Source organism: Ictidomys tridecemlineatus, chromosome 2, assembly GCF_052094955.1.
Source record: "Ictidomys tridecemlineatus isolate mIctTri1 chromosome 2, mIctTri1.hap1, whole genome shotgun sequence".
NCBI lineage: Eukaryota > Metazoa > Chordata > Mammalia > Rodentia > Sciuridae > Ictidomys > Ictidomys tridecemlineatus.
The window spans coordinates 57,831,844-57,854,393 of NC_135478.1; the positions used below are offsets into that span (position 1 = coordinate 57,831,844).

Sequence of the window (22,550 nt, forward strand, 5' to 3'; positions counted from 1 at the left end):
GGTAAGCTTTCTTGTTTCTAATCTAAAGTCCCACTAAAATACACTTAAAATACTGAAAGCCTGTACTTTGAAGTGCCTCTAAAACATATCTTTGTTAATTTTACATATTCTGTTTTTGATCTTCAAGGTAATTTCCTTTTTTCATATAACCTATACTGCTTTCTTAAAGAGTTTCTTTGATCCTTGGTTAAAGTACACCAAGTCTTATATCTTTATAATCTTTAACTAAAGAGCAGGCTCTACACCTCAACCCATTTGCCATTAATATGAACTATGTATTTTCCATTTTCATCATAAATTTCTGTGTGAGGCAAAGAAGGGTCTGTTATTTAGAGGGTGTATTTTTATTAGCCTCTTGTCCTTGAGGGAGATACCATAATCTTCTTTTAAGTAAGTAAGCTACATACCGTGGTCCTTGTACTGTTGGCACAGCAATTGTTTTTCTGTAACTAGGCTGTTACATAGGTTGTGGCTTTAGAATGGGGGGCTTAATGTAAATTGTTAACTTTGGGATAAAAATTTCTTGTTGCTTAGGCTTTTCTCAGGAACCTTTATTTGCAATCTTTTCCCTGTGAATTTCTTGAGGAATAACACTACATTTGTATCTTGAGAGATATTGAAACACACCTTGGGGCAGTCTTAATTGTGTCCTTATTCTCATTCTGGGAATTTTTCTAAAGTCAAGGCAACATTTACTTTTATTATAGACCAACATATGCCCTGTTATACATATCATGAGTATCATAAGCAAAACACTTAATATTCCCCATGCTGTTGGTTTCCAGATGGTGTGGTCCTGCTGCAGCATCCCGCTCACTGTGACCCTGTCAGACAGTGAGTGCTGAAACACTTTCACCATTGGTGAGATCCTGTCTCTTAATAAAAACAAACACAAAAAAGGGCTGAGGATATAGGTTAGTTTTTAAGTGCCCCTGGGTTCAATCTTTAAATATTTAGGTTGAGCCTGGTGCAGTAGCACATGCCTTTAATTCAAGTGGATCAAGAGGCTGAGGCAGAAGAAACCAGGCTCAAGTATACACACACACACACACACACACACACACACACACACACACACACACAAATATATATATTCCCTGGTTTAAAAAAGTCATACTTTGACTTCTGAACACTCATCATATCAAAAGATAGCTGTGTTGAAGGTGAGGGCTTTAAAAATTAATGCTAAATAGTTGAACTTTATTTCAATATGACTCGTGTCCTTCTAAGAAGAGAGAGTTTGGGCACAGACATGTACAGAAGACATGAAGACACAGGGAGAAGTAAAAGGGGCCATGTAGAAACCAGGGAGATGCCTCCCTGATAAATTCTTGGCTTTGGAGTCCAAGCTTTCAGAAAAGTAGGAAAATAAATTTTAGTTATTTGAACAGCTCAGATTGTGGTGATTTCTTAAGGCAGTCCTAGTTTATAAGTAAAATATACCTCCCTCTTTACCTCTCTGAGAACCTTAAAGGATAGGCTGAGTGTTTATGGCAGAGGAGGGAGGAAGGAATCCTCAGACTGATTTTGAACAGAAAGATGAACTGTGAGTAAAGTGGCCCTTGGCTTATAGCAGGGAGGCCAGCCCCTAATGTCCAATAATGATTAGAAAAAAATGGCTAAGGACTGGCAAGGTGGTCAGTGGCCCCTCTTGCTCCCTCACAGTATGCCAGAGATGATCAGAGTGTGTCTTCAAAGGGTTGTGAGAAGCAATCAAGTTCACTGAACTTGCAGCTGCCTGGAAAAAGGCAGCACCAAGTATGATCAGTTTTATTCATTGACTGTGGCTGTATAAAGATGGGCACACACTTGGTGGTTTCAAATGACCCATTTATGTCATCCATCATATAAGGGGTTGATCATCAATGGATTCAAACAACCTACCATGTGTCACAAATATTTGAAAAAATCTGCCTCTCTGCTAAATATATACCCACTTTTTTCTTCTCAGTTTGCCATAAACCATATAGTATAAAACTATTTTCATGTAATATATGTCGTATTATTTATTATAATGAGTTCAGAAATGATTTAAATATATATTGGAGGACCTATGTAAATATTATGTAAACACTATGTCACTTTGTATAAGCAACTTGAGCATCTGTGAATTTTGGTTACTTAGGTGGGTCCTGAAATCAATTTCTTGAGGATTCTAAGGGGGCACAATGCTGTAGTTCAGAAGTCTGGGTGTGACATGGAGGGACTGTCTGCTCAGGCACTTTGCCAGGCAGCCTCCCTGCATCTGGGAAGAGTCACCTTCTGTGCTCTGTATCTAGTGTTTGCTGATTTTCAGCTGGGGAGTGCACTTATCTCCTGAAGAACACCCATATTTCTTGCCACATGTGGCCCCCTGCATCTTCAAAGCTGTGAATCTCTTCATACTTGGAATATTTTTTGCTGAGAAGAGCACAGTCCCCTCAAATGTCCAGAGGAATAGGCCAGTCTCCCACTGGACAATTTCATTCCTTAAGGTCAGATGTTCAGGGACCTTAATACTTCTGTGAAATTCCTTCCTCATAGCACCTAGATCAGTGTTGGATTAATTTTGTGGGAGAAGAAGTGGAAACCAGGGAGAAGGAAGCTCAAGATGATCTGTCTCTTCATTGTCACAGCAGTTTCTGTCCTGTGGCACCCACTCTGCTGTTTGGGGAGCTCATCTCAGCAGAGTGCTGCTTACCTCTGAATATTTTCTCCGCAACAAGGTTTGTGGTGACACTGACCATGAGGGAGTAAGTCTCTTTAGCTCTTGCCTTAGTCTCTTTTACATTGCTGTGACTGAATTTCAGAGATAGACAAGGAAATTTCTACAGAATAGAAGTTTTCTTAGCTTATAGAACAAGAGGATGGAAAGCCCAAGGTCCAGGGGTCAGCAAATGGTGAGGCCTTCATGCTGTTTCATGCCACAGAAGAAGGACAGGAAGTGCAGGGAAAAGAGAAAGTGGGAGGGACAGGAATTGCTTTATAAGGAATCACTCTCAAGATAATGAAACCACAATGCAGCCACCTCTACATACTGTCACACTGACAACCAAATTTCACATAAGTTTTTCAGTGGATACTGTAGCTGGCATTTGTGCCAACTTAATGGGAAAACGTTTATATGTTACCTGATTTTAATACCAGCCATTCACCCCTCTCTTGATTATATTGTCCATTCCTGGTAGATTAAACCACCTCTCTCTCCTTTAATACCCCATGCTGAGTGATTTCAATTGCCATGGTTGGCCCCCAGAACCTTGCAATTGGATCAGGAACAAGTTCTTTGGAGTAGGAAGGAGCCCTGGGCTAGGGAGTCAGTGGCCACAGAACACCATTCTCATTAGCTCCCAGGTATTAACCCCTTGACCTCACTTTTTTAAAGAGGATACAATGAACAAAACTTTTACAAATGCTGTAAGAACTTCCAAAAAAAAGGACAAAACACATTTTGTGCATTGTAGAACATCAAACAGTTGTTAAATAATAGTTTCAACCATGTTCCCTTTAAGTAATCTAATAAATATACTTTACAGGTTGGATTAGAGGAAACCAGGCAATTTATTTATTTATTTATTTATTTTCCTTTTTTTTATTATTGTTGGTCGTTCAAAACATTACATCTTTCTTGATATATCATATTTCACAGTTTTGATTCAAAAGGGTTATGAACTCCCACCTTTATCCTGTATACAGATTGCTGAATCACATCAGTTACATCAGTTACATTTCCATTGATTTACATATTGCCATTCTAGTGTCTGATGAATTCTGCTCTCTATCCTATCCTCTACTATCCCCCCTCCCCTCCTCTCCCCTCCCCTCTTCTCTCTCGACCCCCTCTACTGCAAAACATTTCTTCCACTTGTATTATTCTTCCCTTACCCCTCACTTCCTCTTGTATGTAATTTTGTATAACCCTGAGGATCATCCCTTTCCATGCAATTTCCCTTCTCTCTCCCTTTCCCTCCTACCTCTCATCTCTATTTAATGTTAATCTTCTTCTCCTGCTCTTCGTCCCTACTCTGTCCTTAGTTACTCCCCTTATATCAAAGAAGTCATTTGGCATTTGTTTTTTAAGGATTGGCTAGCTTCACTTAGCATAATCTGCTCTAATGCCATCCATTTCCTTCCAAATTCTATGATTTTGTCATTTCTTAATGCAGAGTAATACTCCATTGTGTATAAATGCCACATTTTCTTTATCCATTCATCTATTGAAGGGCATCTAGAAACCAGGCAATTTAAAAGTCCTGAAATAGACTTCATATTTGCTGCATCAGTCAATGTCTCTTTGCCAGGAAAGACCCTATCATCTGCATAAATTCTAACAATCTTCCAGATTATTTTTTTTCTGTACTAAGTCTGCAATCTTCCCTAAATTGATGCTGAAGCATCAAGTTGGCTTATGGATGAAGTTGGAGAAATTTTCAATTCTCCATCTTATGGATGGGAGAGTGTGCTGCAGGTTGGGTCTGGCCCAGCTTCTCTCCTTCAGATAGTTTGGGCACTGGTTAGAAATAGTCCACTGTGTGCTAAAATGCAAGGGCCCTAAGCAGGCTTCTCACTGATCTGTTTGATGCTCCACTTTGAGGGAAAGCTTTGCAAGCGGATCATGGAAGTCAGCCCCTGTGGTAATGCCCTATTTCTTGGGGGACTCCAGGACCCGCCTGGCTCTGGCCAGGCAGGATACACAGGTTCTCACTCATTTCTGCCTCCACCTTTTGTTCTCTACAAGCTGAGTACATATGGCCCCAGACTGCTGTGTTGACCCCATCTCCATTTTCTCTCTGGTATTTCAATTTGTCAACAAAGATTTCCACAGGGTTTCCCCACACTTCAGAAAGGTTATATTACACAAGTGATGTGTTTTTTGCCATTTTGAGTATAGCTATATGTCCAGGGCCATAACTGTACACTGTCCCTGCTTGGAGAAGAGAGAAGTATATACTTTTTTAAATGGCCCTGGATGTTTAGCCGATGAATATACATGAAATAGGAACTAAGCTCAACAGTTAAAAGAATACATCTCTGTCTTAAGAAAAGCTCAGGGTTGACTTCCTTTTCTACAACACACAGCACATCACAGCCTGGTTTATATAAAAGAGGAGTTTAATAAATTTGCTGACAGATTCACTGGGGAAAAGATAGTCTAGGTGTGGCTTTCTGCAATTGTATAATAAGCCCCATTATTCCTGTCTGGAGTCAATTGGCATGCAATGAATACTTTGGCATTAATCCTGAAAGTGCATTTGACAGAGGGCTTTTCCATTGTCTTGTCTCTGATCCTTCAACACATATATCTTTGCCTCATTTCCTCTTGGTTTACCCATGGTGCAGCTGGATCTCTGATCCTTCATCACATATATCTTTGCTTCATTTCCTCTTGGTTTACCCCCGGTGCAGCTGGATCTCTGATCCTTCATCACTTATATCTTTGCCTCATTTCCTCTTGGTTTACCCCTGGTGCAGCTGGTGAATCTTTCTAACAGTCCCTGGATATACATTTTTAAAAATGACATTTGGGGGCTAGGGATGTGGCTCAAGTGGTAGTGTGCTCGCCTAGCATGCATGTGGCCTGGGTTCAATCCTCAGCACCACATACAAATAGAGATGTTGTGTCTGCCAAAAACCAAAACTAAAAATAAATATTAAAATTTTCTCTCTCTTTCTCTCTCTCTCTCTCTCTCTCTCTCTCTCTCTCTCTCTCTCAAAAAAAAAAAATAAAAATCACATTTGTTCCCAGAAGAATTAATTACAGTGGGGACGCAAAGGATGTGTGCAGAACACTGTATAACATTTTTTTTGTCAGAAAGGAAAATAAAGAACTTTTTGATGATATGAGGACACACAAATCATCAGTGCTATTTTTGTGTACCAATGCTTCAGTGTTTATGTCCTGGGGGAGAAATAGACTGGTATTTGTCTTTCTGTTGGCTTATTTCACTTAACATGTCCTCCAGTTCCGTCCAGTTTGCTGCAAATGACAGGATTTTATTTCTCTTTCTTCTTCTTCTTCTTCTTCTTCTTCTTCTTCTTCTTCTTCTTGTGTGGTGCTGGGGATTGAACTCAGGGACTTGAGCATGCAAGGTAATCACTCTACCAATTGAGCTATATCTGCAGCACTTCATTTTTCTTTCTAGGTGAATAATATTTATTACCATGTTTGCTTCTTCTACTCATTCATGCATGGGTGGCTAGACGGATTCCATATCCTAGGTGTTTTGAATAATGCTGTAAATATTGGGTGTGTAAGAACATCTTTTTGAAAAATATTTATTTATGTATGTATGTATCTTTAGTTTTAGGTGGACACATTATTTTTTTTATGTGGTGCTGAGGATCAAACCCAGTGCCTCATGCATGCTAGGCAAGCAGTCTACCACTGAGCCACAACCCCAGCCCAAGAACATGTTTGATATGCTGATTTTATTTCCTTTTTTTGTACTGGAGATGGACCCCAGGGCCTTAAGTGAAGTAAGCAAGTGATTTATTGCTGAGCTATATCCACAGCAAATTCTGTTTCTTTTGGATTTATAACCAGATGTGGAACTGCTAAATCATACCATGGATCTATTTTTAGTTTTTGGAGAAATTTCCATATTCTTCAACACAATGTCTGATTTCATTCTGACCACAAGCATATGACACTTATTTTATTTACACCACCTCACCGGCATTTGTTACTTTTTCTTTTTTTAAATAATATTCATTCCAACTGGGATTAGATATTTCATTTTAGTTTTGATTCAGATTTTCCTGAACTAGATGGCTAGTGACAGTAATATGCATTTTTCCACATAATTTATTGATCATGCATTTCTTCTTTTGATAAGTGTCTATTAAAATCATTTGCACATTTGTCAATTGGATTACATATTTATGTTGGTTGTAAAGCATTTTGAAGTGTGTGTCTGTGTGTATGTAGAAATATAGATATATGTGTTCATATATAGATATTTCAGATATTAAATCTTTTTTTGAATCACTAGTTGACTAACACTGTCTCCCATTCTGTAGGTTGTCTCTTAACTCTGTTAAATGTATCTTTTGCTGTTCAGAAACTTTTTAGTGTGATATAATACTATTTGTCTGTTTTTGCTTTTAGTATATTCCCCCATAAATCTTTGCCATGCTGATGTCTTAAAGCCTCACCCACAATTTTGCCTGTCTGCAGCTTCCCCAATGTAGATAAATGGACATTCCTTTGAAGGAGCAGTGTAGAGCAATCTCTCAGAAAAGGAGGTGTTACTGCATCCATGTGAACTGTGCTGATTCTTAGGACTGCATGGGCACTGGTTGGGCTCCAGGCCTCAAAGGGCAAAAGACCAGGATTCCCTGGAGAGTTCTGGTCAGTGAGGCTTCAGCTGTTTGCATTTTAAGCTTCACACCCAGAGGTCTCTTTACTCCTTCTTGGTGCCTCATGACAATTGGCCTGGCACTGTGACCCCTTGCCCATGAGTCCTGGAGGGGTAGTTCTCTGAGAATTAACAGCACAGCATCTCCCCAATTCATGCCTTTACACATGGAGAAGAAACTTTCATTACACTGATGAGTCACAACATTTTAATCATTATTAACCCAAACACCACAGTTAAGCAGGTAAGATTTAGGGAATTCCAGTCTCATGTTCAAGATTGCTCTTTGACTAGCTATAGTCTGCAGAGGTAACTAGAGAAAATTCTATAAAATGGAACTTTTTTACTAACTCTGTCAAACACACACATTAATCAGTTAAAATGAGCTATGCAATTAGAATAAGATTTTTTAAAGTCTCTTCCTTTTTATTAGGTGTACACAAAGAACAAATTAGAAAGAAATATTAAGGCTGTGGGTATTGATTACAGGTATGCCATTTTCCTAGGATGTGCAAAGTGTTGAAAAAATGATAAATAAATAAACTTAAGTCAGAATATAAAACACAACAGAACCACATACACAAACTTATACTTTAAAACAGGGAATGATATGGCTTAAAACAAAATTCTGGATATGAATTTCCACTTTGAATTTGTGGGTGTGCTGCCAAGATATAATCACTCAATTCCTAAGAATCTTAAATGATGATTGTAATATGCCATTTTTTTAAAATTGACATGATAATTTTTAAATTGACATAATAATTATACACATTAATGAGTTACGATGTGAGGTTTTGATTCATGTGTATTTTTAGTAGTGATCAACCAGAATAATTAGCATATCCATCATATTAAAATTTTATCCTTAATTTATGCCATTTACATTCAAAATCCCCTCTTCTAGCTACTTTGAAATATAAAATGCATTATGATTAATTATAATTTGCAGAGTAACAGCAGGCAATTTCGAAAAGAATTCTCTCTAGAAAATTATTTTATTATTCATTTTTTGTATATATGTCCTTAAAAAAGTTTTGAGCCTGGGATAACCAGAGAGATGATTGTCCCAGCCTGAACACTTTCAGAGTGAAAGGGAAATTTATTCATAATTAAGCTGAGGCCATGGTCTTCAACTGGCAATTAGGGGTGAACTTTCTGGAAACTAAATGTCAGCATCATTATGGCCTTTTCTGTATTGGCTTCACCTACATTGCTCTGGTGCTTCCTTTTGGTGTTCTCTGAACTCTTCATAGAGATTTAAAATATGCAAAGTAACACTGAGGAGGGATCTTTATAAAGAAGCCCTTAGAAGAGTAGGAAACTGGGGTAGGGATATAGCTCAGTTGGTAGAGTACTTGCCTCACATGAACAAAGCTCTGAATCAAATTTTCCACCACCACCACCACCACCAAAAACAAACAAACAAACAAACAACAACAACAAAAACCTCAGTAGTTATGAAGAGAGGCAGAATTGTGATATTTTTATCCTTATTAACTGTGGGAAACAAAAGCAAGATTTTTGACCTTATCTGCCTTGTTTTCCTCCTTTTTCACCAGGGTTTGCTATAAAGTATAAAGAGCATAGTAAAGCATTTAGTACTTTATAGCATTTTGGCAAGCACTCAATAATTATAGCAATTATCATTTTAAAAATTTTTTAAATGATGCAATTGTTCACACAGCAAAAATTAAGTCTGAGTGATCCCAAGCCCTAGTTTATTTTTCTTCTTCTTTTTCTCCTCTTTCTCCTTGTCCTTCTCCTTGTTCTTCTTCTTCTTATAATGGAGATTAAACTAAGGGTCCACATCCCAAAATATTTTCATTTTGAGTCAGGATATTGCTAAGTTACTTAGAGCCTTGCTAAGTTGCTGAGGCTGGTTTTGAACCTATGATCCTCCTGCTTCAGCCTCCCCAGTCACTGGAATAACAGGTGTGCACCACTATGAACAGCTGAAGACTCAGTCTTGCAGAAGCCTGGGAGAACCAGAAGTACCAAAGTAAAATCTTCTCATACTTTATGAACTGTTAAAACCATCATTCTTTGGGAAGAAGCACCTTGAAAAGAGAGCTGAGGAAAGTTCCAGGGAAAGATTTAACTTCCTGAGCTTCTCATAGTGTGGCTATGGTCTGGCCTGCCTTTTCCTTGGTGACACCACTGTATTTTTGTAAAATGCTGGCAAGATGGACTCTTTAGTTTGCATGCTTGGAATTTAAACCATTCTTATTCTTGGTTTTTCAAATGTAGCAAATCAGGATGTTACAAAATAAGTGATTTGAAAAATTTGCAGGGCTGAAAACTTTCTTTTAAAAGAAGAGCAACTCTGTTTCATTAGGTGCTGGCTCAGCATTTTCTAATAGAAATGTCATGTACATGCAAATGGAGCCACACATTGGTACAAAAGACACACTTCCTTATCTAATAAGTGAAATAGTGTGTTTATGGGGGTTAGGGCTGTGTGCTGCATTCTCACTTGTGCAGTCCCACTGAAGACTCAGAGGCTCAAGGTCATGGATGGCCATCCAACTGTCTATTCAGTGTGAACAGCCACATCCATCCACATTTGTGAGTTAAACAACAGGATTGCTGCATTATGCCATTCTAAGACCTTTGTTTCTCAGCCACCTGGTTTCAAACTTGTGAACTGTTCATCTGATGTTGAAATCTAAGTGTGTATCATGCAGGACATTTTAAAACCCAGAATCTGATGTGACTAAAACATCTTTTGAACGCTTATATGGACACCAATCCTGAGAAAATTTTTCTTAACTAACTACAGAGAAAAAGACTGGGCACAGTGGTGCAGCCTATAATCCCAGCAACTCCTGAAACTGAGGCAAGAGGATCTCGAGTTCAAAGCCAGCCACAGCAAACCCGAAGTACTAAACAACCGAATGAGACTCTGTCTCTAAATATAATACAAAACAAGGCTGGGGATGGGTCTCAGTGGTTGGGTGCCCCTAAGTTTAATCCCTGGTTAAACCTCCCAAAGAAAAAAACAAACAAAAAACTTTGACAAGGGACAGTGCTATCCATCTGAGGTTATGGGGAAAACTTTGAAGGGATCCTACACTTGAGCCATAAGAGAGTTTCATTTAAGTGTTAGTTCAGTAGAAAAGTGGCACTGAAAGTGCAAAGATAGGAATAATCATTTGAAAAAAAATGATGGTTCAAATTCAATTAATACAAAAGGATTGGGGAAGGAGTGAGAGATCCTGGAGCAGCCAGCAAGAGGGAGGAGAGCCAAGGCCCAGTCCACGCTCCCTGCTAACTTCCCACATGTTCCATGGGCTCCCTGGGCATGGCCAGCAGGGCATGGGTCAGGGTCTCCTGGAGTCCACCTTGGGAGTTGCCCCAAGACTCGAAGCAGCCCTCCTCCTTCCCTTGTGTCCTGCTGGGAGCCTGCAGCTAAGAGGACAGCTTGGGTGTAGCAGGCTGGGAATGGAGGGGAATGGGAGGAGGAGGGGACACCAATGATGACTAGGTATCATCAGGGAACTAGTCCTGTGCTTCCAGCAGCTATATGAGTGTCAGAGAGCTTAAGGAGAACCAAGTGCAGACACTGTGTGAAAAAGCTAAGCAAATTATTTAAATTAATAAATTAATTATTTTGTTCGAAGTAGTTTATATGCAGCAGAATGCATTTCAGTTCATAGTACACATGTGGAGCACAATTTTTCATTTCTCTGGTTGTACAAAAGGTAGAGTTACACCATTCCTGTCTTTATATATGTAATTAGGGTTATGATGTCCATCTAATTCCACCATCTTTTCTACCCCCATGAATTTTCCCTTTCTCCTCCGTCTTTTTTTCTTTTAATTTTCTAGTTGTAGATTACACAATATCTTTATTTTATTTATTTTTTATTGGGTGTTGAGGATTGAACCCAGGACCGGAGCTCTTCCACTGAACTACAACCTCATCCCCCTCCCTCTCTCCTCTTTGCCCCATCAAGGTTTCTCCATTCTTCCCATGCTCCCCTCCCATTATGGGTCAGCATCCACTTTTAAGAGACAGAACATTTGCCCTTTCTTTTGGGGTGATTGGATTTCTTAGCATGATATTTGCCAAGGCTATTCAGTTTCCTGCAAATGCCATAATTTTATTCTCTTTTAATGCTGAATAATATCCTATTGTGTATATGTACCATAGTTTCTTTATCCATTCATCTATTGAAGGACACCTAGGTTGGTTCCTCAGTTTGGCTATTGTGAATTGTGCTGCTATAATCAGTGATGTGTTTGCCTCACTGTAGTATCTGATTTTAAGTATTTTGGGTATAAACCCAGGAGTAGGATTGCTGGGCCAAATGGTGGTTTTACTTCAGATTTTCTAAGAAAGAAATTCCATACTGCTGGAAAGGCTAAGAAAATTTTAATAAAATAATCAAATGTGCAAAATAATCAAATGTGGTAGATGTGCATGGCCAATTCCATGACCTTATGGAACTCTTTAGGATTTGTGGAAAATCACCAGATACAAACTATCTATTCATGGGTGACTATGGAGGAGGCAAAGGTTATAATTCTGTGTAGACCGTGACTCTTCTTGTAGCATCAAAGTTGCATTATCCAGAACACATGACAATATTGAGGGAAAAGCACAAAAACCAAAAAATTACCCACATGTATGATTTTTATGATGAATGTCTACTAAAGTATGGAAATGCCAATGTTTGGAAATATTTTACAGGTGTATTTGATTGTCTTCCACTTACAGCTTTAGTATATGGACTGATATTCTGCCTCCATGGTTGCCTTTCTTCATCCATTAGATATGCTGGACATATAAGAGTCCTGGATTATTTATAAGAAGTTCTGCATAAGGGCCCTGTATGTGAACTGTTATGGTCAGATCCAGATGATGTGGTGGCAAGGGTATTTCACCACGAGGAGGTAACTACATTTCTAAAACATTTAACAATGTCAATGGTTTCACACTTGTTTCTCATGCTCATCACCTTGTAATGGAAGGATATAATTGTTGCCATGATTGGAAAATGGTTACCATTTTCAGTGCACCCAATTACTATTATGGTTGTGGGAACCGTGCTGCTATCATGGAACTATAGGACACTTTAAAATATTCCTTTCTTCAGTTTAACCCAGCACCCTATTTTACCATGGGACACCCTCACACTACTTCCTATAACTTTCTCCAGGGAAAACTTGCCTTTGTATGTTTAAATATATATACACTTAAAAAATAAAGTTATATATACACATAGAGAGAGAAATGCCTTCTTTTTGGGTTTTAGATAGCCCCTCTGACCCAGCTCCCACAAAGGAATCAAGGTAGGCAAGAAGAAAGAGAAAAAGCACACTTTGAACCAGGTTTGATTGGGAGAAACCATTCAAATTAGGCAAGGGGTAGGATTACAAAGGTTGAGGGTAATTGAAACCCACCAGTAACACCTACTCCTGAAGCCATGCCTCATTATCTAAGTGTAGAAAAGCCCAAGTTATTTGGGGGCACAATAATTGTTCAGCATCTCTTGCTGAGGACTTGGGGGCATGTATTTCCAGAGCTGTATATATATATATATATATATATATATATATATATATATATATATACACATATATATTTTTTTTAGAAAAATGGAAAAAGCAACAGTATTCTATGTGTTTCTGTAATACAGTGTGATCTCTCTTGGCATTAAACCACATCATGGACCAAAATGTGTCATACTAATTATAAGAATTTAACATGATTTGAGACTGAAATTTAGTATACTATGTGCTAGATTATTCAGAATAACAGTACACCTGCTGTATTTGTAGTAACCATTTTCCTATGTACTGTTCAAGGAAAAAAGGTAACTAACTTCATCTTCTCTGCACTGACTTGGAAATTTTAGTTGTAGTGTTTAACTGGCATGGATTAATAAGAAATGGAGTTTTATTTTTAGAAAAAATTTATACACTAACTTTTACTTAATTCATTACCATTTATTTTATTAAAATGTGTAATTAATAAAAAAGTCTTCTTGGAAGTATGTTGTCATGACATTTATAGACATTTCCCTTCATTTAAACTAGAATACTGTTTCATGTTGTTCTGCATATTTCTATATATTTGTCATGACAGTGCTTGCATCCTATTTGATGTTCTGTACAAATAAACTTTCTATGTGAATCAAAACAAAATTTTAAAAAATGGATTTGAAGTTTGATTTTTTTTAGTTTTACATGCATACCAATTTAGTTATTTATTCCATATGTTATTGATGCATTATAATTACACATAATGGTAGGATTCATTGTTACATATTCATACATGCACATGACATAACAATATAATTTTGTCAATACCATTTTCCTTTACTTCCTCTTTCCCATCCCTTCTCCCTTCCCCTGACTAAATTTGAATTTTCTAAGTATGTATTTATGATATGCAGGTTTTGAGACTTATAAAGCAAAATAATACAAAGATCAGCTTGGCCTAATGTCTCTTTACTATAATTCCAGGGATTTGGGAGGCTGAGGCTGGAGGATCACAAGTTCATACCAGCCTCACAAATTAATGAGGCCCTAAGCAACTTTGTGAGACCCTGTCTCACTAAAATAAAAAATAAAAAGGACTGGGGATGTGACTCAGTGTTAAGTACCTCTGGGTTTAATCCCTGGTACAAAAACAAAAAGGATAAGAGAATTATACAGATGTTTGGGTTGCCACATGGAAATGATTATAGTTGGTTCTCAGTTCAGTACCCAACCCAAGATGGAAAATATTCAGAAAATAATTGAATCTGTATTGAATATACAAATTTCCTTGTTCTTCTTCCCTTAACACTTTTGTAGAACGACTATTTACATAGCATTTATTTTGTATTAGGTGTCCTAAATAATCTACAAATTATTTAAAGTATGTGGGAGAAAATGTGTAGGTTCTTTTCAAATACCATGCCATTTTATATAAGGGACAGATTTTTTTGAGAGAGTGGGGGTACCCTGGAAGCAATCCCTACAGGTACCAAGAGATGCCATTCAAGTTCATTTGAACCATCCCTTGGTCTACCAGTGAAATTCTTAGAGGTAATTACTCACGCCAGGCTCTTTCTTTCCAGTCTTTTTCTTTGTTCTTTTTTCCACCTGGTGAAGATGCATCATAAGCTGGAGGACCCACTCTGGTCCTTACCCTATTCTTATTCTTTTTTCAGAAAGTCAAGGGCTATATATAAATCTCTTGTATGTTTCCAGAGGAACCACATGATACACATCCTCATCCATCATCTTGCTAAAATGCAAATTCTGATTCAGTATGTCTGTGGTGGGCCTGTGATTCTCCATTTCCAGCCAACTCCTTTGTATATTTCCAGTCAAAATGAAGGCACTAAGGAGAAAAGGACTTATTTTATTTCACATTGTTTCTTCTCAAGTATTCTGCCTTTCTCATGGAAGAGCTAAAGAAGGAAATTGAAGAAAAAATAATAATTTTCTATAATCTCACAGAAAATAAATTCTGTATTCTCAGAGGCAAAACTGGTCCCATTATAGACTCAAATCCAAAGACAGTTTTACAGAGTTAGAGTAGCTCAGAAAATAAATTAGTGTCCCCTGTTGAGTAGGAGATGTTGACAAAGTGACAGCTGAGACCTCATGAGGAGGCTGTGATACAGTAAAGATGGCAGGAACTCATAGGCATCTTCCCTAGTTCTCAAACCTTCTAGATTTCAATTACCATCAAAACTTGATGTGATAAAGGCCAGTGTGTTGCTCATTATTCATTGCTATGACAAAATACCTCAGATGTTGAACTTAAAAAGAAAGATCCATTTTGTCTCAGCAGTTCAGAGGTTTCAGTGCACAGTTTCTTGGCCCCATTGCTTCTGGACCTGTGATGTGGTAGAACATCATGGCAAGTGTGTGTGGCAGAGGAACTAGCTGCTCACCTCATTGCAGCCAGAAAACAAAACCAAGAGACAGGAAAGGGATCAAGGACCAAGTACCTCCCACAAGGAAACACCCCAATAGCCCAAATTCTTCCCACTAGACCTCACATTTTAAAGTTTCTACCACCTCCCAGGGGTGCCACAGGCTGGGACCATGACTTCAACACCTGGGCTTTGTTAGAACATTTATCCTAACTACAACACAGGACATGATCTGTGGCCTCTCTGCTCTGATTTCTCCCTCTAGAACAGAAGTTGGCAAATGGTCACAAAGGGCCAGGATGCTCATATTTTAGATTTTGAGGGTTTTAAGATCTGTGTCACCTTTTTCAACTTTGCTTTTGAGAAATAGCATCTATATATAAGAAATGAATGGACATGGCTTGTTCCAATAAAACTTCAAGTACAAAACTGGATGGTGAAAGAGTTTGGTCCATGGCTTGCTGGATGCTGCTCTGGAACTCTCTGTGAGGGGTAGCCAGACAGGGAAGAGGTTTCTGGAAGTCCTTTTGAGGAGGGCCATTTCTCTTGGTCTCTTGTTCGATACTGCATGGAGGGAGGTGGCCTTGTCCCATTTATCAGATGAGAACACTGAGACTCTGTCAGCAGCCAAATTGCCCACTGTAGCCCAGCTGCTAAAGATGTAAGTAGAAACTGAATCCAGATCTACTGACTCAAAATCCAGCATTCTTTTCACAATTCAGTTCATTTGTTCTTGTCTTGGAGTTGGGCTATCAGAAAACAGTATTCTCTGCCATGCTCCAGCTGAGCTCACTCCACCCAGCTCTAGGGGACTTGCCTCTGGTTGCAGCCAGCTCATACTGCAGGAATCTGCCTCTTTCCCAGAGCTATGCTCATGAAGAGGCCAAGTGTAGATGAGAGTTTCCTTTGAAACATACAGAACCTGGGCTGAACTTTCTACAGCAGGCTTTGTGCACAAGCCAGTGAAATACCAATAGGAAAAAAAATCTAATAACAAACTAAAAGAATAACTTTTTTAAAAAAATAGCTAAAAAGTTACGTTAATCGGAGACAAAAATGTCATATTAATGCAGCAAAGCTCTAGAGAGCCTGCCCTGGTCTTTGTGTATACAGAGAGGCTAACAGGAAATGATATGACACATGCTTACAGAGTTTCTTGTTGTGTTGGGCAGACATTGCAGTTAATGTCCTATTGTAATGTTATTTTTATCGGAAAGCACTTTCTTGGACCTCTCACGTTGTTTAAGCTACCATTTCAGGACCAATGGGATTTAGGACTGAAAAAAAAAAAGTTTTTTTTAAACATCCACAAAACTGTTTTGACTTTCCTTTAGTGCATCTATACTTCCCTAAGAGATCTTAAAAGAACACATTTTGCTTTGGAGGACACTCCACTGTGCTACAGGCTCTGATCAACTTCTTTGCTTTAAGGTCAAACTGACTCTGTGCCTCTCTTGAGCATTTCTCTTTCTCTCTTTTCCTTCCAGAACCTAATATTTGGTACTGAAATCCAGGAGAGGCACCCTGAAACAGGTTACCTTATGGGACTCTACCCTTGTTGCAGTTTTTTCTCCCAAAACCCTAGACCACTGTAAATATCTGTTAAATCTCCATTAAATCTTAGCATGAGGTCAGTAATTCTGGTTTATGTCTGTTCTCTCATCCCTACCTCCTGAATCCAGAGATGCCTGTATTCAGTCTCATTCTATTTCCTCTCTCCATTAGGGAACCTGAGGGACATGAAGGAACTTGTGGTTCTCACTCCTGTTCCTCCAGACCCACCTGACTCACCCAGGCTCATTAACAGGTACCTCTTAATCTTACCCATCCAAAGACTTTTCCATGAGTTGCCTTCTCCCTAGTCTTAAAATTCTTGACCCTGGGGGTGAAATTAAATCTCAAAAATTCAATATTCTTTGGCCAAAGAGAAGCTGATGGGTTTTAGTGGTCTGAAAATGGTACCTTTGATATTGTAATCCTAAGAGAGTTAGATAACTGCATTCAGAGCTATGCAATGCTCAGAAGCCTCTTACATTCATATTTTCTTCTTTATCTGTAATTATCCCTCTCACTTTCAACCCCATAGCACATTCCAAATTCTATTACAACACACACACACACACACACACACACACACACAAACACACACACCAGAAAAACAGACATCACACCAAATACCAATTAATTGTAGCCTCTAAAATTATCACTGACTATCCCAATAATTTTCTAATTACTTTCTCCATTAAGTCTTTCCTGAACATCTATTCTATTCCCCCACCTTACCTTCTCAGTAACAAGAGGAAAAAAATCCTGAGCTAATTGATTTTTCTTTTTTGCTAAAGCACTCTCTAGTAAAAACTTGAAGATCACTTGATTTTTAACTCAGATTTCACAGCTATAAGAGATAAGAATTGAGGCTTTTATCCTTGTTCCTATGGAGGATAAAACCTTGTCCACTGATAATTGAAATATTATTGGCAAAGGCAACATTGCTGTAGAACCCAAAAGCCAGTGATGATAAGATTTTTAAAACTATTAGGGTAAATCAACTTGCATTCCTCTTATTCTCTTATCTTTACCTCTGGACTAACAGAATACCATGGGACCTCACTCAAGTCTCAAATCCATTAAACTCTAATATACACCTAAGATGAAGGGGTGCCCTCCATCACCTTAGGACAGGATGCTCCATTTAATTTTCTTTGTCTCTCATGCTAAAAATGGCAGCTTTCCCAGCTCCTTAGGTTTCTGCCTGACATCTGTCTCTCTAAGACTTCCTTCTGGAATATAAGCTGCATGCTCTATTTTCCAAAACTGATTCTAGAAAAGAAAAATGTTTTAACTTTAAATCTAAGCTACAGTGAAACATAAATTATTGTTTTCTTGAGAACCTTTTTCCTGAAGTCTTTCCTCCCAGATCCCATGGGCTCTCATATTCTCTAAATGTCTGGTCTGATGCTAATCTGATCCAAAAGTACAGTAGATGTAGATGTAGACTTTTCATGTTCTGATTTACTAGAGTTATTACAGCCATGTCACTTTTTAAAAAACTCTGCATACTTCAAGAATAAAAAAACCTTGTTAAATCATAAGTTATTAGATAACTTAAAGAAAAAAAACATTCCTGTGTCTAGCATTAGCAAAAAGTTTTCTAAAGGAACTACACTTAACCTGCATCCCAAGATAGCTGATATTAAAGAAGGAATAAAATACATTAGTGCATCAATCAAAATTTAGAAGCTACCTTTTTAAGCTATTGCTGACACTGAACTTCAGTGGAATTTCAGTTCTTTTTTCCAGTCTTGATCACTGCTTTGATGGGTACCATTTAATATAGATTGGATTTTCATGATGTAAGTTTATTTCCATAGATTATTATTATTTCTAGTCCAGGGTTGTGGCTCAGTGGTAAAGTGCTTGCCTAGCATGCTTGAAACTCTGGGTTTGATCCCCAGCAACACATCAAATAAAATAAAGGCATTGTGTCCATCTACATCTAAAAAAATAAAAAAATAAATCTGTTTTCTCTATTACTGCTAAAAAAGATTAAATTTTAATGGGATAGGTGGGTGCTTTTATACAAGCCTACAATCTCAGCAACTGGGAGGCTGAGGCAGGAGGCTCACATGTTCAAAGCCAGACTCAGGAGCTTAATGAGAGACTAAGCAAATCAGTAAGATCCCGTCTGTAAATAAAATATTTTTTAAAAGGCTGGAGATTTGCTCAGTGGTTAGGCACCCCTGAGTTCAAATCCCAGTACAAAAATAAATAAATGGGATAAAATAGTATAAAATTATTTCCTCATAGTTATGAAAAGTTTAAGTCCAAGATCTTAAGTGTATGTTTTGTGTGAACAGACCAATATCAATGTGGTGGCAGGACTACACTAACTTCAAAGTCTCTGATAGAATTATTCCTTGTATCTTTTCAATAGTTATGGGTGTGAATATTCTGTACTTTATGGTCACAAATGTAGTTCTTTCCCATATGTCCCTGAAGCCCTCAAAGGTAAGACAGACAAGTCCATTCTCTCAGAAAGTGATGACAATAAAGCAGGAAGCTACTCTCAAAGCCCACAGGGTCTGGCCCCATATGGCAGGAGATGGAAGAGGCTTCACTGATCTTTTTCCCCTAGATGATACCTGCCATGGTGGATAAATGTCAACTCCATGAACAGAATGGGTGAAGTGAGTCTTTAGCTCTGAAGACGAACAAGTGGGGAAAAAAGGCACAAAAGTGGGATAGGTAGAGGACATTGGAGGGCATTTTCTTTGAAATCTCAAGACCCTTTGGTCCATTATCTCATTTCCTGCCATTGTCATACCCCAAAATACTATTTAAATCATATATACAGGTACATTCATACTGAAATCTATACTTCAGGCCTGGGATCATAAAGTCATGTTTAATAGACACTGCAAGAGAATTTAGACATGGTAGTTGTGAGCACATTGTGTTAGGCAGCTCTAAAATGCAGGACTAGGAATAGATAGGAAGGTTGGATCATTCAGTAATATTTGCAAGAGTGTCTCTCCACTCAAAGATACTGTGCCATGAATCTTTATCTAGAGAGATCAGGGTCCTGTAGTTCTCCAAAAACATGTTCCCATATGAAGCCTTCTTAGCAGGATCCAGGCACTGTGAATCATTCTCAGAATGTTCTATGTTCTTCAACTTGAATATCAACAGACCCTCTCTGAATGGCTACACTCTCTGCAGGGCTGATGAAAATGAGCTGCTGAGTGATAATCTGTCTGTACTGTAGACTTGGAGGACAGAATTGTGATGGGATACTTCATGGACAGAACTAGTTAGGACCCGGTCAAAGTTGCCTCAGCTAAAACTCTAGCTCTGGGTAGTGACGCAAAAAATTCTACTCAGAGCCTACACAAAGAACCTCCCAGACTACACTATGACTTTTATTGCATGATCTGAACAAATCATGTGTGAAGTTCAATTTCAACCATTTTCAAATGTACATTTTAGTGTCATTAAATAGATTCATAGTGTTATGCAATTATCACTTTAATTCATCTCACAAACTTTTTTTTTTTTTTGCAAATTTGAAATTTCATACTCATTCAACATTTCCCCACTCCAACCCCTGGCAACTACCATGCTACCTACCATCTCTGACTGGACACTTCTGGTACCTCCTATCATGGCACATGACAGAATTTTCTTTCTTTTTAAGGATTAATAATCTTGCATGGAGATACTATAGTTCGCTTCTCCATTTTTGGGTCAAGGAGCATTTTGTTTGCTTCCACCTTTGGCCTATTTGAATTACGCTGCTATAAACCACACTCACCTTTAATTTTGGTTTGGAGTATGACCGTAAAAGTGTTGCAATTCTGATGTGGTCAGGAATGTTCTGTGTCTTGGTTGTGGTTGTTACAAAAATCTGTTCATGGGATAAAACACACGCACAAGAATTTACACATACAGAAAGCATATTAAATTGGTGAACAGCAAATGGGACCTATAGTCTCATTAACAGAATTGTATCAAAGTGATTTTCCTGGTTCTGATAAGATGCTACTGTTTGACTTGGGCCACCATCGTATAGTTCTGATCTCTGTAAACACTCTGACTCTACACAATGTTTCCAATTTTCTATGACTTTCATTTCAAAATAAAAAGTTAAGTAGTGCAAAATATAGAGAAATGATTAATTGATTTGCTGCTTCAGCTGGTCCCATATCAGAGTGTCATACTATATGACATCAGGTGAGATATCACAATATTATGAGGGTGCCAGTTAGGGTCCAGTTCCTTGGTGTCCTGAACACAGAATTGAGTCATACACAGAGAAGTAACAGGAAAAGTCCAAATTTACTGAAAGTGCAGGTAAAAGCAGCACTCAGTAGGATAGAAAAGAGTGGGCTGAGCAAGAGAGAAAGACTCAAGGTCCAAAAATCCCAAATCAGCTTCTTATATGCTGGGCTCTGAGACCATTTCTTTCTTATGTGGACCTGATTGAACATCTTACCCCATTTGCAGCATTTTACCCTCAAGTGTTCAAAGTCCTCCCCCTGGGTGCTTATTGTCTGAGTACTATGGGGTGCACAGTCTTCCCCAACGTTGTGTAGGTTTTCCTGTCTCCTATTGAGTTATTTAAAGGAGTCTCAGGAAGGGGAATCCCAATTAAAGGCCATCCTCAGCAACTTAGCAAGACCTAAAAAACTAAGCAAGACCCTTTCTCAAAACAAATTTAGAGCTGAGGATATAGCTCAGTTGGTAGAGTGCTTGCCTTGCACGCACCAGTACCTAGGTTCTATTTCCCAGCACCACACACAAAATAATAATAATAATAATAATAATAATAATAATAATAATAACAATAGGCTGGAGATATGGTTCTGTGGTTAAGCATCCCTGGGTTCCATCCCTTCTACCAAAAAGAAAAGCAGAAAGGGAGAAACTAAAGAAATGTATCATTAGTTGTTTCCACCTTCTTTTGTTCTCTTGTGGAGGAAAAGTCCCCCTGGGTTGAGTGCTTTTTGGCAGTACTTATATCTATTTTTCAGATTAGGGGAGGGTTTCTTTTCACCTCCTGTTTGTCATGGGGGCTTTGACTCTTTACATGCAGGTAAGAACTGATTGTATCTTTTCATTTGCTGTCCTCTCTAACTACCTTTTTACACCCCAAGTTATTTTACATTTAAAGCTAACTAGTGTATTTTGTAATTGGTCCACTGGTCTTTCTATTTCTCACAAAATTTATATTAATATAAGAATATCTCAGAAGACATGCATGTATTTTAAAGATACGCCAACAGAGATCTCTAGGAAAACAGAAGAATGCTTCCTTCATGGGTGACAATGTATGTCTCTCAGGCTTGAAAGCCCAGGCCAAAGCACTGTGGAGAGTGGTATGGTGTTTCTCTCTCTCTCTCTCTTTCTCTCTCTCTCAAAGAAAGGAAGAGATCATCAAGCTGCTTCTACTCCATTGTTGTCCATTCCCATCAGGTGGATGCCCCTTCCTCTACTTTTCACTGAAATAACAGAATTAGAGGGTTAGCTGGCTGAAGATTGAGAACTAGTACAAAAGACAGCTAGGCTTGTTTCTCCTTTCTTATTATAATTTTATGTCTAATGCCTGCATACTGTGAGAAATTTTCTGTCTTTTGGTTCTTCAGGACAATTTTTAAAGTCAGAAATCAGAAAATCCTGGCTTCTTTACAGTTTTCCATGGATATGTCTTTGTATGCAGTGTGTATTATTTGTGCATTAGCATTTACTATTTAATGCATGATGAAACCTGATGTTTGAAGTGATAATTTTTTTGACAACATTAATATTGTTTTTGTATCAGCATGTTCCAGAGCTG

General features: G+C 38.2%; 1 protein-coding gene and 1 pseudogene across 1 annotated transcript in view; one reads left to right on the forward strand and one right to left on the reverse strand.

Annotated features, from left to right (window-relative positions):
- The first annotated feature begins 11,734 nt into the window (after positions 1–11,734).
- LOC144368093 (serine/threonine-protein phosphatase 2A catalytic subunit beta isoform pseudogene) lies at positions 11,735–14,524 on the forward strand (annotated as a pseudogene).
- LOC110597289 (uncharacterized) overlaps positions 13,014–22,550 on the reverse strand; it is a 168,054-nt gene continuing 158,517 nt past the window's right edge. The window contains exons 4-5 of the mRNA XM_078038650.1: positions 20,529–20,621; positions 13,014–14,676 (exon numbers count right to left, since the gene is read on the reverse strand). Coding sequence (XP_077894776.1) covers positions 14,581–14,676; positions 20,529–20,621 — 189 coding nt within the window. The 3' untranslated portion in view covers positions 13,014–14,580. The remainder of the gene's footprint in view (positions 14,677–20,528; positions 20,622–22,550) is intronic.